This window comes from Hyaena hyaena, unplaced genomic scaffold (genome assembly GCF_003009895.1).
Source record: "Hyaena hyaena isolate Hyena2069 unplaced genomic scaffold, ASM300989v1 scaffold_586, whole genome shotgun sequence".
In the NCBI taxonomy this organism is placed as follows: Eukaryota; Metazoa; Chordata; class Mammalia; order Carnivora; family Hyaenidae; genus Hyaena; species Hyaena hyaena.
In genome coordinates this window covers 205,736-219,126 of record NW_024081218.1, presented here as the reverse complement: position 1 = coordinate 219,126, position 13,391 = coordinate 205,736, and the positions used below count along the sequence as shown (strand labels likewise).

Here is a 13,391-nt window from a genome sequence, read left to right as displayed (position 1 = left end):
TTAATAAAAATATAAATCACTGTTTATTCCCTGAAGCTAACCTCACTCATGCTAAATTATTTATGTATCCATTTTAATATGTATTTTGCATCTGACAGGACAACTCTCCTTAGGACCCCTTTACTGACCCACCTGTCATTATGATGGGGTAAACAATGTCACCTTTCTAGTGCACAATGAATTACAAAGAAGTTGCAAAGTACACCATCCATCATGCTGGCACTAAGTAGGTTTTCTAAGTAGATCTCAGATATCACAAATGCTGTTTAGACTGTTACCAGAAAGCAAAAATTGGAAGCTTATACAAAATGGTCATATGATGAATGGACATGACAGCACTTCAAACAAAAGGGGCACTCCTCTTCTACAAATAACCTTGTCAAAAACAAAAGTAGCAGGGAGCTTTGCTGGCACTCAGACGAGAATAATTTAAGAAGTTGTTAACGGCTCAGCCTGATAGAAATTCATGCAAACCCAGTGTACTCAAAATCACAAAGTAGGTATGCCTGAATCATCAGCAGCAACCTCTCAAGCTTGATTTTAATTAGGGAATGGTCTGAAGAGATACAGAAAATCACCCACATCCTATTAATTAGAATATGTGAGTTTCAATAATATACTTGTCTAAAACATGTATATAAAATATATGCAAATACTCTATATGCATATAAAATAGTCACCTAGGAACTGCTTTGCATTTGAAAATCATAATGCTAATATAGTTGGGGTTTTAAAAAATCAACATCAATAGATTTATTGATATAAATATTTAAATTATTATGCACTTAGCATAATAGATTTGAATTATTAATATAATTCTAAAAATAGTTATCATCGGTGTCTTCATTTAATTCTCATGGTTAATTTCTTCAAATACAAGGTGTTTGTTTTATCCATAATTGCATTTCAGTTCCTCTAACACTACTCCCTTTCATTTAGGCCTTACTGCAAATGTCTACATGATAGCAAAGTTTATTTTTCCCTTTTAATAGCTTCTTTAAAACTTTCTCAATATTTCTTTTTTGAAAAATGGTATTTTTTTAGCATTTATAATGGTAGATGGTCCCAAAATGATGTATGCCTTTATGGACATTTAAGCAGTTCCACAATTCTATAGTAGACCTTGGTTTCTTTAATATGAAACAGGAAAATTTAAACATTTAAACTGATAAGATAAATGTGTAGAACTCTCAGAGGTGTGGCTACATGGGAACATAAAAAACTAACTCAATGGGCCCAGTGGATCACTACAGGCCCATGCTGAGGAAACAGGTACGCAAATTGTAATTTCATGGCTTTTCCATATCACCTAAGTTAAGGAATAATAAATCGAAAAGCAAATTGATGAGGGTGATTCCAAGAACCCACACAAGCCTATGGGGTTTGTCTTGTTCTGTGTTTTGGACACTTTTTGTAATTTTTTTTTTTTTTAAGGTGAGGAGATGAATCAACTGGAATAAAGAGGGAGCTGGAGATGTGAGGGGTAATAACGATTTGAAAGCCTGAAAGAAAATATGTGGGGTAACTTAAGAATCTTGACGTGAGGCCAGAGCTTCTGAACCAGCAGAAGAGCGCTGGCCGGCCTCCTTTTCTTTTCATTAACACACAGGTAAACTTCCGTCATTGCCTACCAGAAAAAGTATATATTAATCAAATAAAAAGACATGGGTCGCACACTAGAAATACCACAGAAATTAATATTATATTAACATGTAATTAATAAGGCTTTCCAAGGTAGTGGTTATATGCGGTCCTTCTCCTAAAATTCAGAGAATGACATAACAGATCCCAGACAATGTAGAACTACCTGTAAATGGACTCTCTCCACCTTCCCCAAAAAATGAAAAGAAAAGAAAAAAAAAAAAAGAATGTATCTGTAAAGTAACTTCAAATGATTTAAATATTTAATATATTAATTAGAGTTAACAAGGTAGATTCTTAAAAATCTGTGCCAATAATTAACAATAATCAGAAACAGTATTATTTCATTCGTTTTAAATGAGGCAATCTAAAGGTTTGTAAAAGAAACACAGTGTGCTTTTGAAAATGGTATTTTTACACGGACAGAGACAATTTGCCTATATAAAGGAGATATAACCAAATACATATTGTATCTAACTGGTATATGGTCCTTACTGTGGGCTAAGGTCTGTCCTCCAAGATTTACATATATTAGCTAACAACAATCTTGTAAATGTGCAACTATTTTTATCTCCATTACAGAGATGAGGAAACTCGGCCCTAGCTGGGTAATTCACGATGGGGGCTGTAGGAACTGAGATTTGAAACCAGTCTATGTGGTTCTAGAAGCCAAGCACCTCACCCACCACCAAAGAACTGGCTAAACCAGTAAAAGTAAAGCAATAATCCAGATCTGGCTCCTTATCTCCTGTGTTCTCCATCAAGAAAGCAGAAGCACTGTATCTCACATCTTGAATCTGTGAATAATCATGTCGATTTTCCTCTTCATTTCTTCTGTGTGTACACAATCTCAAACACCACGGCCTTCACCTCTGTTCTTTCTGTCCATATCCATCCATTAACATTTGCCTCTTCAAAAACCAAAGAATAAAATGAACTTGTCCTACACCAACTAAGCAAAATGTGAATGACTCAGTCACACATTCAACACATTTGAATTAAATTCTTTTAACATGTTTTCACTTTCAAAATATGACAAGAAGAAGGTCAGGCAATCCAAATCTTCCTTCCCCTTCCCTGGCACCTCCACACTGAGAACATTTTAATGGTTACTTTTTTTATGTTACGTCTTGCCAGTTAGTCCAATTTAGATGAAAGCTGTTGTTTTCTAATTCCATTTCACTATAAATGACAGAGACAAATGGTCATATTACCTCGAGAGTTCCTTTGGCAGAATAGGCTGCATATGAGTAAAGCAGATCTTGGTTGCTGTGTTTTCTGGCTTCTTCGCTGCAAGGCTGGCCATTAGGATGAAAGCATTGGCCACTGCTGCTCAGAGTCACAGAGCTGGCAGAAGGGCCTGGCAGATTAAGCAGCACAGAGTAATTTACAAACTGTATATCTTCTAGGCCCAGAGAAGTCCAATGAGTCTTAATCTTCTTTGAAATTTCTGTGTCATCTTCACTTTTATACAGTTGTACCAAATTTCTGAAAGAGATTTAAAAAGCACACTCTAAAAAAAAAGGGAAAAATATTCTCTTGAGTTATGACCATTTAATATATGAACAACTATTACTAGATGTAGGATATGAAAGATGAACGGGACATGACACTATACAAGAAACCCACAGTTTGGGAAAGATGATGAGCTTGCAGAGAAATTATACTAAATCAAAGCAGAATGAATTAAGTTCTTAAATTAAGAACTAATAAAGCACCATGGGATTGCAAGGAAGAGAGTGATTAATGCCAACTAGTTCTTTTATTCGTTCTGATCTTTCTGTGCACATCAACACATAATCCATTTAGAACTCAGTTCTAAAAATGAGGTGTCATGCTGGTGAAGACAGTTTTGTATTGCAATGAATATGACTCCATATAGGGATATGATTAATATATAGCTATTACTATTTAAAATGATCTGGAGAGTGATGGGGTTATAACTGAGGATGATGAGATTAGACACAATGCTTGACTAACTAAAGTGTAACAGGGAGATTTCTGGTGGGCTGAAGTTAGCTTGGGAGGCGTGTGGGTCTTTTGGAATGTGAGAGATGGGTGTAACCACCCTGACTGGGGAATGCTCTTCCCAGGCATTTCTGCAGTCCCAGGGGGAAACTCCATTATCTATACATTGTATACAATGTTTAGCAAAACAATAGGACACAGAGACCCTTGTTGTATATCTCTGATTTGATTATTCTCTGGCAAACTGTCATGCACCCTTTGTTTTCCCATGCCTGAAATGTACTCCATCTTTACACAACAAGCCGGTTAAGATTTGTGATTGGCCTGACACTACAATAAATGAGAATAAGCTTGAGGCAAATGGGGTCTTCTACTGTGAACATTGACCCCAGGCCTTCTCTCTTTCTTAGCAAAGGATAATATTTCATAGGTTAGCACAGGGTTTGCTGGCCATTCGCAGCAAGAGAAAACACTTTTGATACAAATTACGTAATACTGTGAGCACAATGATATGCAATAAAATTGTTATATCATGCTAAAACCAACTACAGATTATCAAATCCATATGGAATTAATTTTTGCATGTACTTGCTGTAGTCTATATATTTATTCCTTATCTTTTCTGTAATCCAATGGCACCATTTTTCCTTATGACATACTAAAAGCCAAATTCTGTAAATATAGACACACACTCACAAGCACGCACACACACAGATATACACACACATGAGCAGAATTTAGAACAAAGTCAGAAATGGGAAATTTAAAAATAACAATACAATAAAGTTTTGTTTGGGACTGGGATGTAAAGGGACTGGTTCACTTTTGGACAAAAATATATCTTCTTCTAAGAATTTAATTGCTATCCAAAACATTACCTAAATGGGTAGTTCTTAAACAGATAGTGTTTATATTTTTCCCTATACATTATTTTTCTCACATGTATTTGATTCTTTTAGGACTCTATTTATTCAATAACTCCCAAATGAAAGACATCAGGAAAAGGAATAAAAAAATATACACATCAGGAAAAAAATACATATAACATAGAAAAGTAATATATAGTAATATGTAATACTGTATATGACATATAGTAACATGTTATTACTGGAGACCTAAAAGTCTGCTGACATAGTTAAAAGATGGTCTATACAAGAAGATGCAATAATGAATAATTTCCCAATTGTTTTCTAAGGTTATTTCTATTTTTTTCTTAATATGCAATTTGACCAATTATCAATGCCATGTAAATTTTGTAAAAGAGTTGATTGAAAGAATTTCACTTTTTATTCTGAATAAGATGGGTCTGCCTTCTGTTCTCTGTGTGTGTGTGTGCTTGGCAGGAGAGGCTTTTTGTATAATTGGCAAATTAAATTGTATATATTTAAAGTGTACAATATGATTTGATATACACGTATATTATGAAATTATCACAGATTACTACATCATCTCAATATTTACCTTTATGTGTGGGTGTATGTGTTGTATGTTGAAACTAAAAAAAAAAAATTATGGTTATTTATTTTTCAGAGAGAAAAAGAGAAGGCAGGGCAGAGAAAGAGGGAGATAAGATCTGAAGCAGGCTCTTCACGAAAAGCAGAAAGCCAGAGGTGGGGCTCAAACTCACAAACTATGAGATCATGACCTGAGCCAAAGACAGACACTCAACCATCTGAGCCACCCAGGCACACCCCTGTGTGTTGAAATATTTAAGATCTCCTCTCTTAGCAAATTTGAAGTACATAATGCAGTATTTTTAACAGTCCTCACCATGCTGTATAGTAGATCCTCAGAAATTATGCATCTTACAACTGAAAACTTGTATCCCCTTGACCAATATGTCTTCCTTTCCCCCACCCCTGGTGCCCTGTCAGCTATGATTATACTTTGTTACTATGAGTTTGTTTGTTGGCTTTTTAGATTACACATGTAAGTGATATAACTCAGTATCTGCTTTTCTTACTCTCTATCTTATTGTACTTCTCCTCTGAGATATCTCTGTTTTTACAAAAGGCATGATCTCATTTTTTAAGGTTGAATAATATTCTACTGCACATTGATTCTACATTCATCCATACATGAGTACTTAGATTATTTTCGTACTTCAGCTATTGTAAATAATGTTGCAATGAACATGAATGCAAATATTTCTTCCAGATACTGATATCATTTCCTTTGGATATATTCTCAGAAGTGGATTTTTGGGTCATATGGCAGTTCTAGTTTTAATTTTTCAAGGAACCTCCATACTGTTTTCCATAATGTCTGTACCAGTTTACACTCTCACCAATAGTGTACAAAGGTTATATTTTCTTCACACCCTCACCAGCATATTTTTTGTTTTTGTTTTTAATAACAGACATCCTTACAGGTATATGGTGGTATCTCATTGTGGTTTTGCTTTGTATTCCCTGATAGTTAATGATGTTGAGCAACTTTCATGGATCTATTGGTCATCTGTATATATTTTTTTGGAGATATGTCTATTCAGATCTTTTGTCCATTTTAAAGTGGACTATTTGTGATTTTTTTTTTTTGCTACTGAATTATATAAACTCCTCACTGTCATCCACTTTATTTATTTTTACAGTTTCTAATGTTTATTTATTTTTGAGAAAGAGAGAGAGGAGGGGAGGGACAGAGAGGGAGGAAGACACAGATCTGAAGCAGGTTCTAGGCTCTGAGCTGTCAGCACAGAGCCTGATGCAGGGCTCAGACTCATGAACCTGAAAATCATGACCTGAGCAGAAGTCAGACACTTAACTGACTGAGCCACTCAGGAGCCGCCACTGTCATTCACTTTATATCACACATAGGAAAGGCTGCTATGGGAGATGGCTCCACCAAGAGTTAGACTGAGGTTCAGCCAAGATTGCACTAAGTCCTGTATGGTAAGATAAGGCAAAACTTAAGTACTGGTCAGGATCTGTGATAAGGGTTTTTAACCAAGGGTGGGGATAAATAAATATGAACCCCTTATCAAATATATGATGTGTAAATATTTTCTCTCATTCCACAGGCTCTTCTCAGTTTGTTGTTTCCTTTGCTGTGCAGAAGCTTTTTAGTTTGATGTAGTCTCACTTGTTTATTTTTGCTTTGTTGCCTATGCTTTTGTTGTCATATCAAAAAAAAATTGCAAGGACTGACATCAAGGAATATTCCCTTTGTTTTCTTCTAGAGTACTGCAGTTTCAGTTTTATATTTAAGATTTTAATCTGTCTCAAATTAATTTTTGTAAATAGTGAGATATAGGGGTTCAATTTAATTCTTTTGCATCTGAATTCCAGTTTTTCAACAATGTTTATTGAAGAAACTGTTCTTTCCCTATTGTGTATCCTTGCTCCTTTGTCAAAAATTAATTGACCATATATGTATGGATTTATTTTTGAGGACTCTATTCTGTTGCATTGGTCTATTTTTGGTCATTGGATCTGTTTCATTTGTTATTTTTAAAATTTTATGTTTTTATGTTTATTTATTTTTGAGAGAGAGCATATGTGTGTACCCACGAGTGGGGTGGGGGTGAACAGAGGGAGAGAGAGAGTCCCAGACAGGCTCTGCACTGTCAGTGTGTAGCCAGATATGGGGCTCGAATTCAAAAACAATGATATCATGACCTGAGTCAAAATCAAGAGTCAGATACTTTAACGGATGGAGTCAACCAAGTACCCCTTGGTCATTTTTGCTTAAACAGATCACATTTTATGATCAGCTTTTATGCTATACCATAATATTTTGATTAGTATAGTTTTAAATCAAGAAATGTGATGTGCCCAGATTTGTTCTTCCTTCTCAAGAAAGCTTTGGCTATGCAGGGGCTTTTGTGGCTCAATATAAGTTTTAGGGTTGCTCTTCTGTGGAAAATGACATTGGAATTTTGACAGGGATTGCAATGAATCTGTAGAGTACTTTGGGGAATATGTTCATTTTAACAATATTAATTCTTTCAGTCTAAGAATATGACATAGCCTTCCATTTTATTTGTCTTTTTTTCCATTTTTTTCATCAATGTCTTATAGTTTTTAGTATATATGTCTTACTTCATTGGTTAAATTTATTCCTAAGTATTTTATTATTTTAGTGCTATTATAAATGATATTGCTTTAATTTCTTTTTCATAGTTTGTTTGTAGTGTGTAGAAATGCACAATGATTTTTATATTGATTTTGTATCCCGCAACTTTAACTGAATTTATTAGTTCTAATGGTTCTTTGTGGAAGTTTTATTATTTTCTGTATATATAATTATGTCACCTATAAACACAAGTTTACCTCTTTCTTTCCAATATAAATAAGTTATGTATGTAGGTATGTATGTATGCATGCATGCATGCATGCCTGACTGTTCTGACTAGGACTTCCTGCAATGTATTAAATAGAAGTGGGGAGACTGAGAATTTTTGTCTTGTTCCTAATTTTAGAGGAAAGGCTTTTAGCTCTTCATTGTTAAGTATGATGTTAGCTGTGAGTCTGCCTTTATTAGGTTAAAGTATTCCCTACATACATAATGTAATGAAAGTGTTTATAAGGAAGGGATGTTGAATTCTGTCCTATGTTTTTTTCTGCATTTGTTGAGATGATCATAAGATATATATCTTTCATTCTGTTTATATGGTGTACCAAATTTATTGATTTGCATGTTTTCAGCCATCTTTGAATCTTAAGAGTAAATCCCACTTGATTGTGGTGTATGATCCTTTAAATATACTGTTGAATTCTTTGCTAGTATTTTGTGTGGGGTTTTTACATCTAGGTTCATCAGGGTATTGAACTATAATTTTCTTTTCTTGTAGTATTTTTGTCTACCTTTGGTATAATTTGGCCTCAGATACTGAGTTTCAACTTTTTGGAAGAATTCGAGAAGGCCTAGCATTAATTCTTCTTTAAATGTTTGAAAGAATTCACCAGCAAAGCTATCTAATCCTGGGATTTTCTTGATTTGGAGGTTTTTGATTACTGATTCAATCTGCTTTCTACTTATGCATCAATTAGATTTTCTATTTTTTCATGATTCAATTTTGTTTGGTTGTATATTTCTAGGAATTTAGCCATTTCTTTTAGGTTGTACAACGTGTTGGCATATGATTGCTCCTAGTAGACTCCTATGTTTCTTTGTATTTCTGTGGTTTCAGTAAATGTCTCCACCTTTATTTCTAACTTTGGGTTTTCTCTCTTTTGTCTTATTTAGTCTAGCTAATGGTTTGTCAAATTTATCTTAAAAAAGAAAAAGCTCTTAGCTTCACTGATCTTTTTATTGTTTTTCTAGTCTCCATTTCACTTATTTCTGCTCTGATCTCTATTTCCTTCCTTCTACTAACCCTGGGATTAGTTGGTTCTTCTTTTCCTAGTTCCTTGGGTATGAAGATAGGTTGTTCATTTGAGATCTTCTCCCCCACCCTTAATGTAGGCATTTATCTCTATAAACCTCATCTTAGAATTGTATAGATTTAATATAAATGTAACAATTTACCCCTTATTTTTGAATATCTGCTTTGATATAATTGGTATCTTATTTATATATTTCCATTTTCCCCAGATTTATTGTGATATAATTGGTATAAAGCATTGTATAAGTTTAAGGTGTACAACATGTTAACTTGATAAACTAATTATTGCAAAATGATTACCACTATAGGGTCTGCTAACATATCCACACATCACATAACTATCATTTTGTTTTTTTAGTGAGGACATTTAACATCTAGTCTCTTAGCAACTTATAGCATGGTAATTATAGTATATATATGTATATACTTCTGTGATTTTTTTCTCACTTAATATTAGGTTTCTGAAATTCCTCTTGATTTATTTATTAATTTCCTGAGATAAGTATTTTAAAATTGTTCCCAAGTTTTCCATTATTATAAATACAAGAATGTTATTATAATATAAGGAAGAAAGGAAGACGGTAAATCATTAGGTAAACAATTTTCTTTTTAAAAGAAGAAAACAAATAGACAAAATTAGAAAATAACCATAGGCACAGAAGAAACTTAAAATAAAAATAAAACAAAAAAAACCCAAACCCAAAACCAAAACAAACAAACAAAAGAACTATTAGAACCTCTATAGAGCTCGAAGTAAATAAACTTTCCATGAATATCTGGGTGATAGAATTCTTCTTTTGTCCCCCAGCTCACTGCACCTCTTTTTCTGCATGCCCCAAGATTCACCTTTATGAAGCTTTATCAAGCCTTCTGGTTTCTAGTCAGTTTTAGGTTCAGCCAATGAAAAAGGCATGAGAAGAGATTTCCCTCCCCTGCCCAGGTCTCTTCTTCCACCAAAGGCACAGTAAAAAACAGAAACAAAACAAAAACCAAAAGGCAAATAAACAAAACATTCTTGTTTCATATTTCTCTAGGCAAGGAAGGCATGTACAAGTATATCTTTAGTAAGAAGTGCTAAAATGCTTTACAAGGGTTTTAATTACATTCCTACCTGCTCTGCATGAAAGTTCAGTTTCCTCCATTCCTCACCAACACTTGATGTTGTCTTTTATTTTATTTCATTTTATAATTTTGCCAATGTGGTGAGTGTAAAATTGTATCCCATTGTAGCTTTCATTTACATTTCTATAATTACTAATGAGGATCTTTTCATGTATCTTTGAGTTCTACGTTCCCTTTTCTTTGCTATGACTTTGTATTTTGCCCTTATTTACAGAAGTTTTTTTATATTCTGGATAACCCCTTTTGGGTGATAGATGACACTTATGTTCTACCAGTTTTTGGCTTCTCTTTCATTTTTACTGTCTTGTTTTATGATGAATAGAAATTCATAATTTCAATTTGTATAATTTTAATATAATGCAACGGTTTGCACATATTTTGATATGTTTAAGAAATCCTTGTTAAACCTATGGTAATAAAATTATTCATTTTTTCCCCTAAAGTTTTAAGGAATTTGTTTTTAAACATTTTAATGTTTACCTGGAGTGTGTTTGTGTGTATTGGGAGTGGGGTTTGAAGTGGGAATTCAGTATCACTTTCTTTCCATATGAAAAACCATTCTAGTATTCTCTTCACTACTTTGTACTTCTGTCATTTATGAATTTCCATATGTGGGTGGGTCTGTCTGTGCTTCCCAATCAGTTTCATCAGTCTTTTTGATCCCTCTCCATTACAATATGCTATTTTAATTATTTTTACTTTCTAATGCATGTTAATATTCAGAAAGGCTTGTCCTCCTATTTCCTCAAGAACATCTTCATTATTTTTTCTCTTCCATAATAATAATGGAATGAGCTTATCAATTTCCTTATCAAGATTGTATCTGAAATTACCTTGAGGCTAAAAATATGAATTAGAGGAGAAATGTCATCCTTACAATAACATAAATATAAGTACTTAATATTTCCAATACCAGTCAATAGTAACATAAAAATGTTTTAAAATGAAAATATTTTTTCTGCTCATTGCTGATACAGAATACTATTCTGTTCTTCTATCAAATCATCCTGCTAAACTTCCTTATTAATTATAATATTTTCCTTCTTTGAGTTTTCTACATAAAAAATGTTATAAGCAAATAATGAAGGTATTGCTACTTCCTTTCTAGTCACTTATAGATGTTATTCCTTTTTTATTACTATGCAGATTAAAACCTTCATAAAATATTTAATAACATATTTAATAAGGCATGATAATGGTCATTTATTTACTATTCTAAATATCAGGTTAAGGATATTCCTTCCATTCTTATTTTGATAAAAGATGTTTTATGAATCAGTATTAAATTTTATCATCAACTCTGATGCATTTATTAAGACCATCATATTATATCCGTTTCTTTAATATGATGGATTACATCATTCAATTCTTTAGCATTCAAACTTGCATTCCTAAAATTAACTCACTTAGTAGGATGCAGTATCCGTTTAGGCTATTATGTAAATTATTTTGCCAACATTTTATTTACAATTTTCATGTCTGTTTTTAGAAGTAAAGTTGGTAGACAGTGTTCCTTTCTGACATCATTTCTATCTGATTTTGAAATTATACAAACCTCATAAAATGAGATAGAGTATTCTTTCTTGATCTGTTCTCTGGGAGAACTTGAACATGATTATAATTTTTGAAAGATACAAATTATTCTTAAACTAAACATTGTCTATACTAGATGTTCTTATGAGAGAACTATGAACTACCGATTCAATGTCTTTAATGCTGCAAGAATTTTATGCTTTCTTCTTTGAATCAGGGCTCTTCCACTGCTCCCTGTGCCACCTGCTATTAATCCTCAAAGTTCTAGGGTTTTGGTTTCATCACCTGCTACAGCACACTTTCCTTAGATTTGATCCTTTTGGTGATTCCTTATACTATTCTATTAACTCAGGATAGTGATGTTTTTAAAGGAGATTTTTTATAATGTATACAGAACCTATCTGTTTTTCAGAATATCTATTTTTAAAAACTACCCAAAACAGAAATGCACTACCTTGAGTACCCAACTTCCACATAAAGACGTGATTTCTTTGGAAGTACAGATTGCTATTCCCACAACATTCAAGGGGATGCAAAAGCAGTTAAGAATTATGATCCATGTTCCTTTTTTCTTCCTGTAGACCTTAATGTAGAAAATTTATTCAAAATTGATTGATGTGATATCATTTTGCACATTACCCTACCTGATGCAAACCATTCAAATCTTGTATATTATGAAGGTTGATTGGATTTAAGGGAAAATGAAATCCCCTGTAGAGTAATCAAAAGAGTGCCACATATCAATATATATAAAAGAAAAAGTATCCTGAAAAATATTAATGAAGTTTTTATATACACATGATTCTAAAATTACTGGTCTTTTAAAAAATGATAGAGGGAACAACACTTTTTAGTAATTAACTTACAATAAAAAATAATAGTAAGTTAATAAATACTTGTTCAAATTCAATTTTCCTAAGATTACTTTTTAATTATATTGCATTTACAACTTTATTTTAAACTTGTCAAATGTTTATAATGATCTTGTCCCCCCATCCCGTCCAAAAAAGTCTTATAGAGGCTGTGTGAGTTCCAAGTTCTGAAATTATGTAACCTTTAATCTAAATTTTTATTTAGGTTTTAAACTTGTTTAAGTTTATTTATTGTTAAGGGAGAGAGAGAGAGAGAGAGAGAGAGAGAGAGAGAGAGCATGAGCTGGGGAGGGGTAGAGAGAGAGGGAGAGACAGGATCCTAAGCAGGCTCTTTGCTGACAGCATGAGCCGAACATGGGTCTCAAACTCAGGAACTATGAGATCATGATCTGAGCCAAAATCAAAAACCAGCTGCTTAACTGACTGAGCCAACGAGGTGCCTCATAATCTAAGTTGTTTTAAATAAATCAGTGGTCATTAAGAAAAAGTCTTATTGATACATATGTTTTAATCGAAGGATTGTATTCATTAACCATTTCAAATCATTTAGAATACTAAAATGCCTGAATTTCACTGAGAATTTCCACTATCTTTCTTAACCTCTCCCCCTCCCATAAGGATTTTGGGATTTATGGTGAACAGTTCTGTTATATTTAGGTAATTTCCTATATTCAAAGACACATGTCATTAAGTAATTAAGTGCAATGCAATCTCAACTTACTAATTTAAGAGAAAGCTTCAAAACTAGGAGTGTGTCACCTACAATCACAAGGTATATGATAGAAAGTTTTACTCTGCCTTAAATTTTAAAATAAGAGTTTCCATGGGCCAGTAGTCTTGGCAGGCAGCATAATGAACTGTCATGCCTGAGACTTGAATTTGGGAGTTTTGCATTAGCATTCCTTTGGCCAGTGGAGACTGGAAATGGG

General features: G+C 33.2%; 1 protein-coding gene across 1 annotated transcript in view; it reads right to left on the bottom strand.

The window, feature by feature from the left end:
- The window catches only part of NAALADL2 (N-acetylated alpha-linked acidic dipeptidase like 2), a 665,926-nt gene that overhangs the window by 525,881 nt on the left and 126,654 nt on the right, over positions 1-13,391 (bottom strand). The window contains exon 2 of the mRNA XM_039256707.1: positions 2,856-3,129. Coding sequence (XP_039112638.1) covers positions 2,856-3,129 — 274 coding nt within the window. The remainder of the gene's footprint in view (positions 1-2,855; positions 3,130-13,391) is intronic.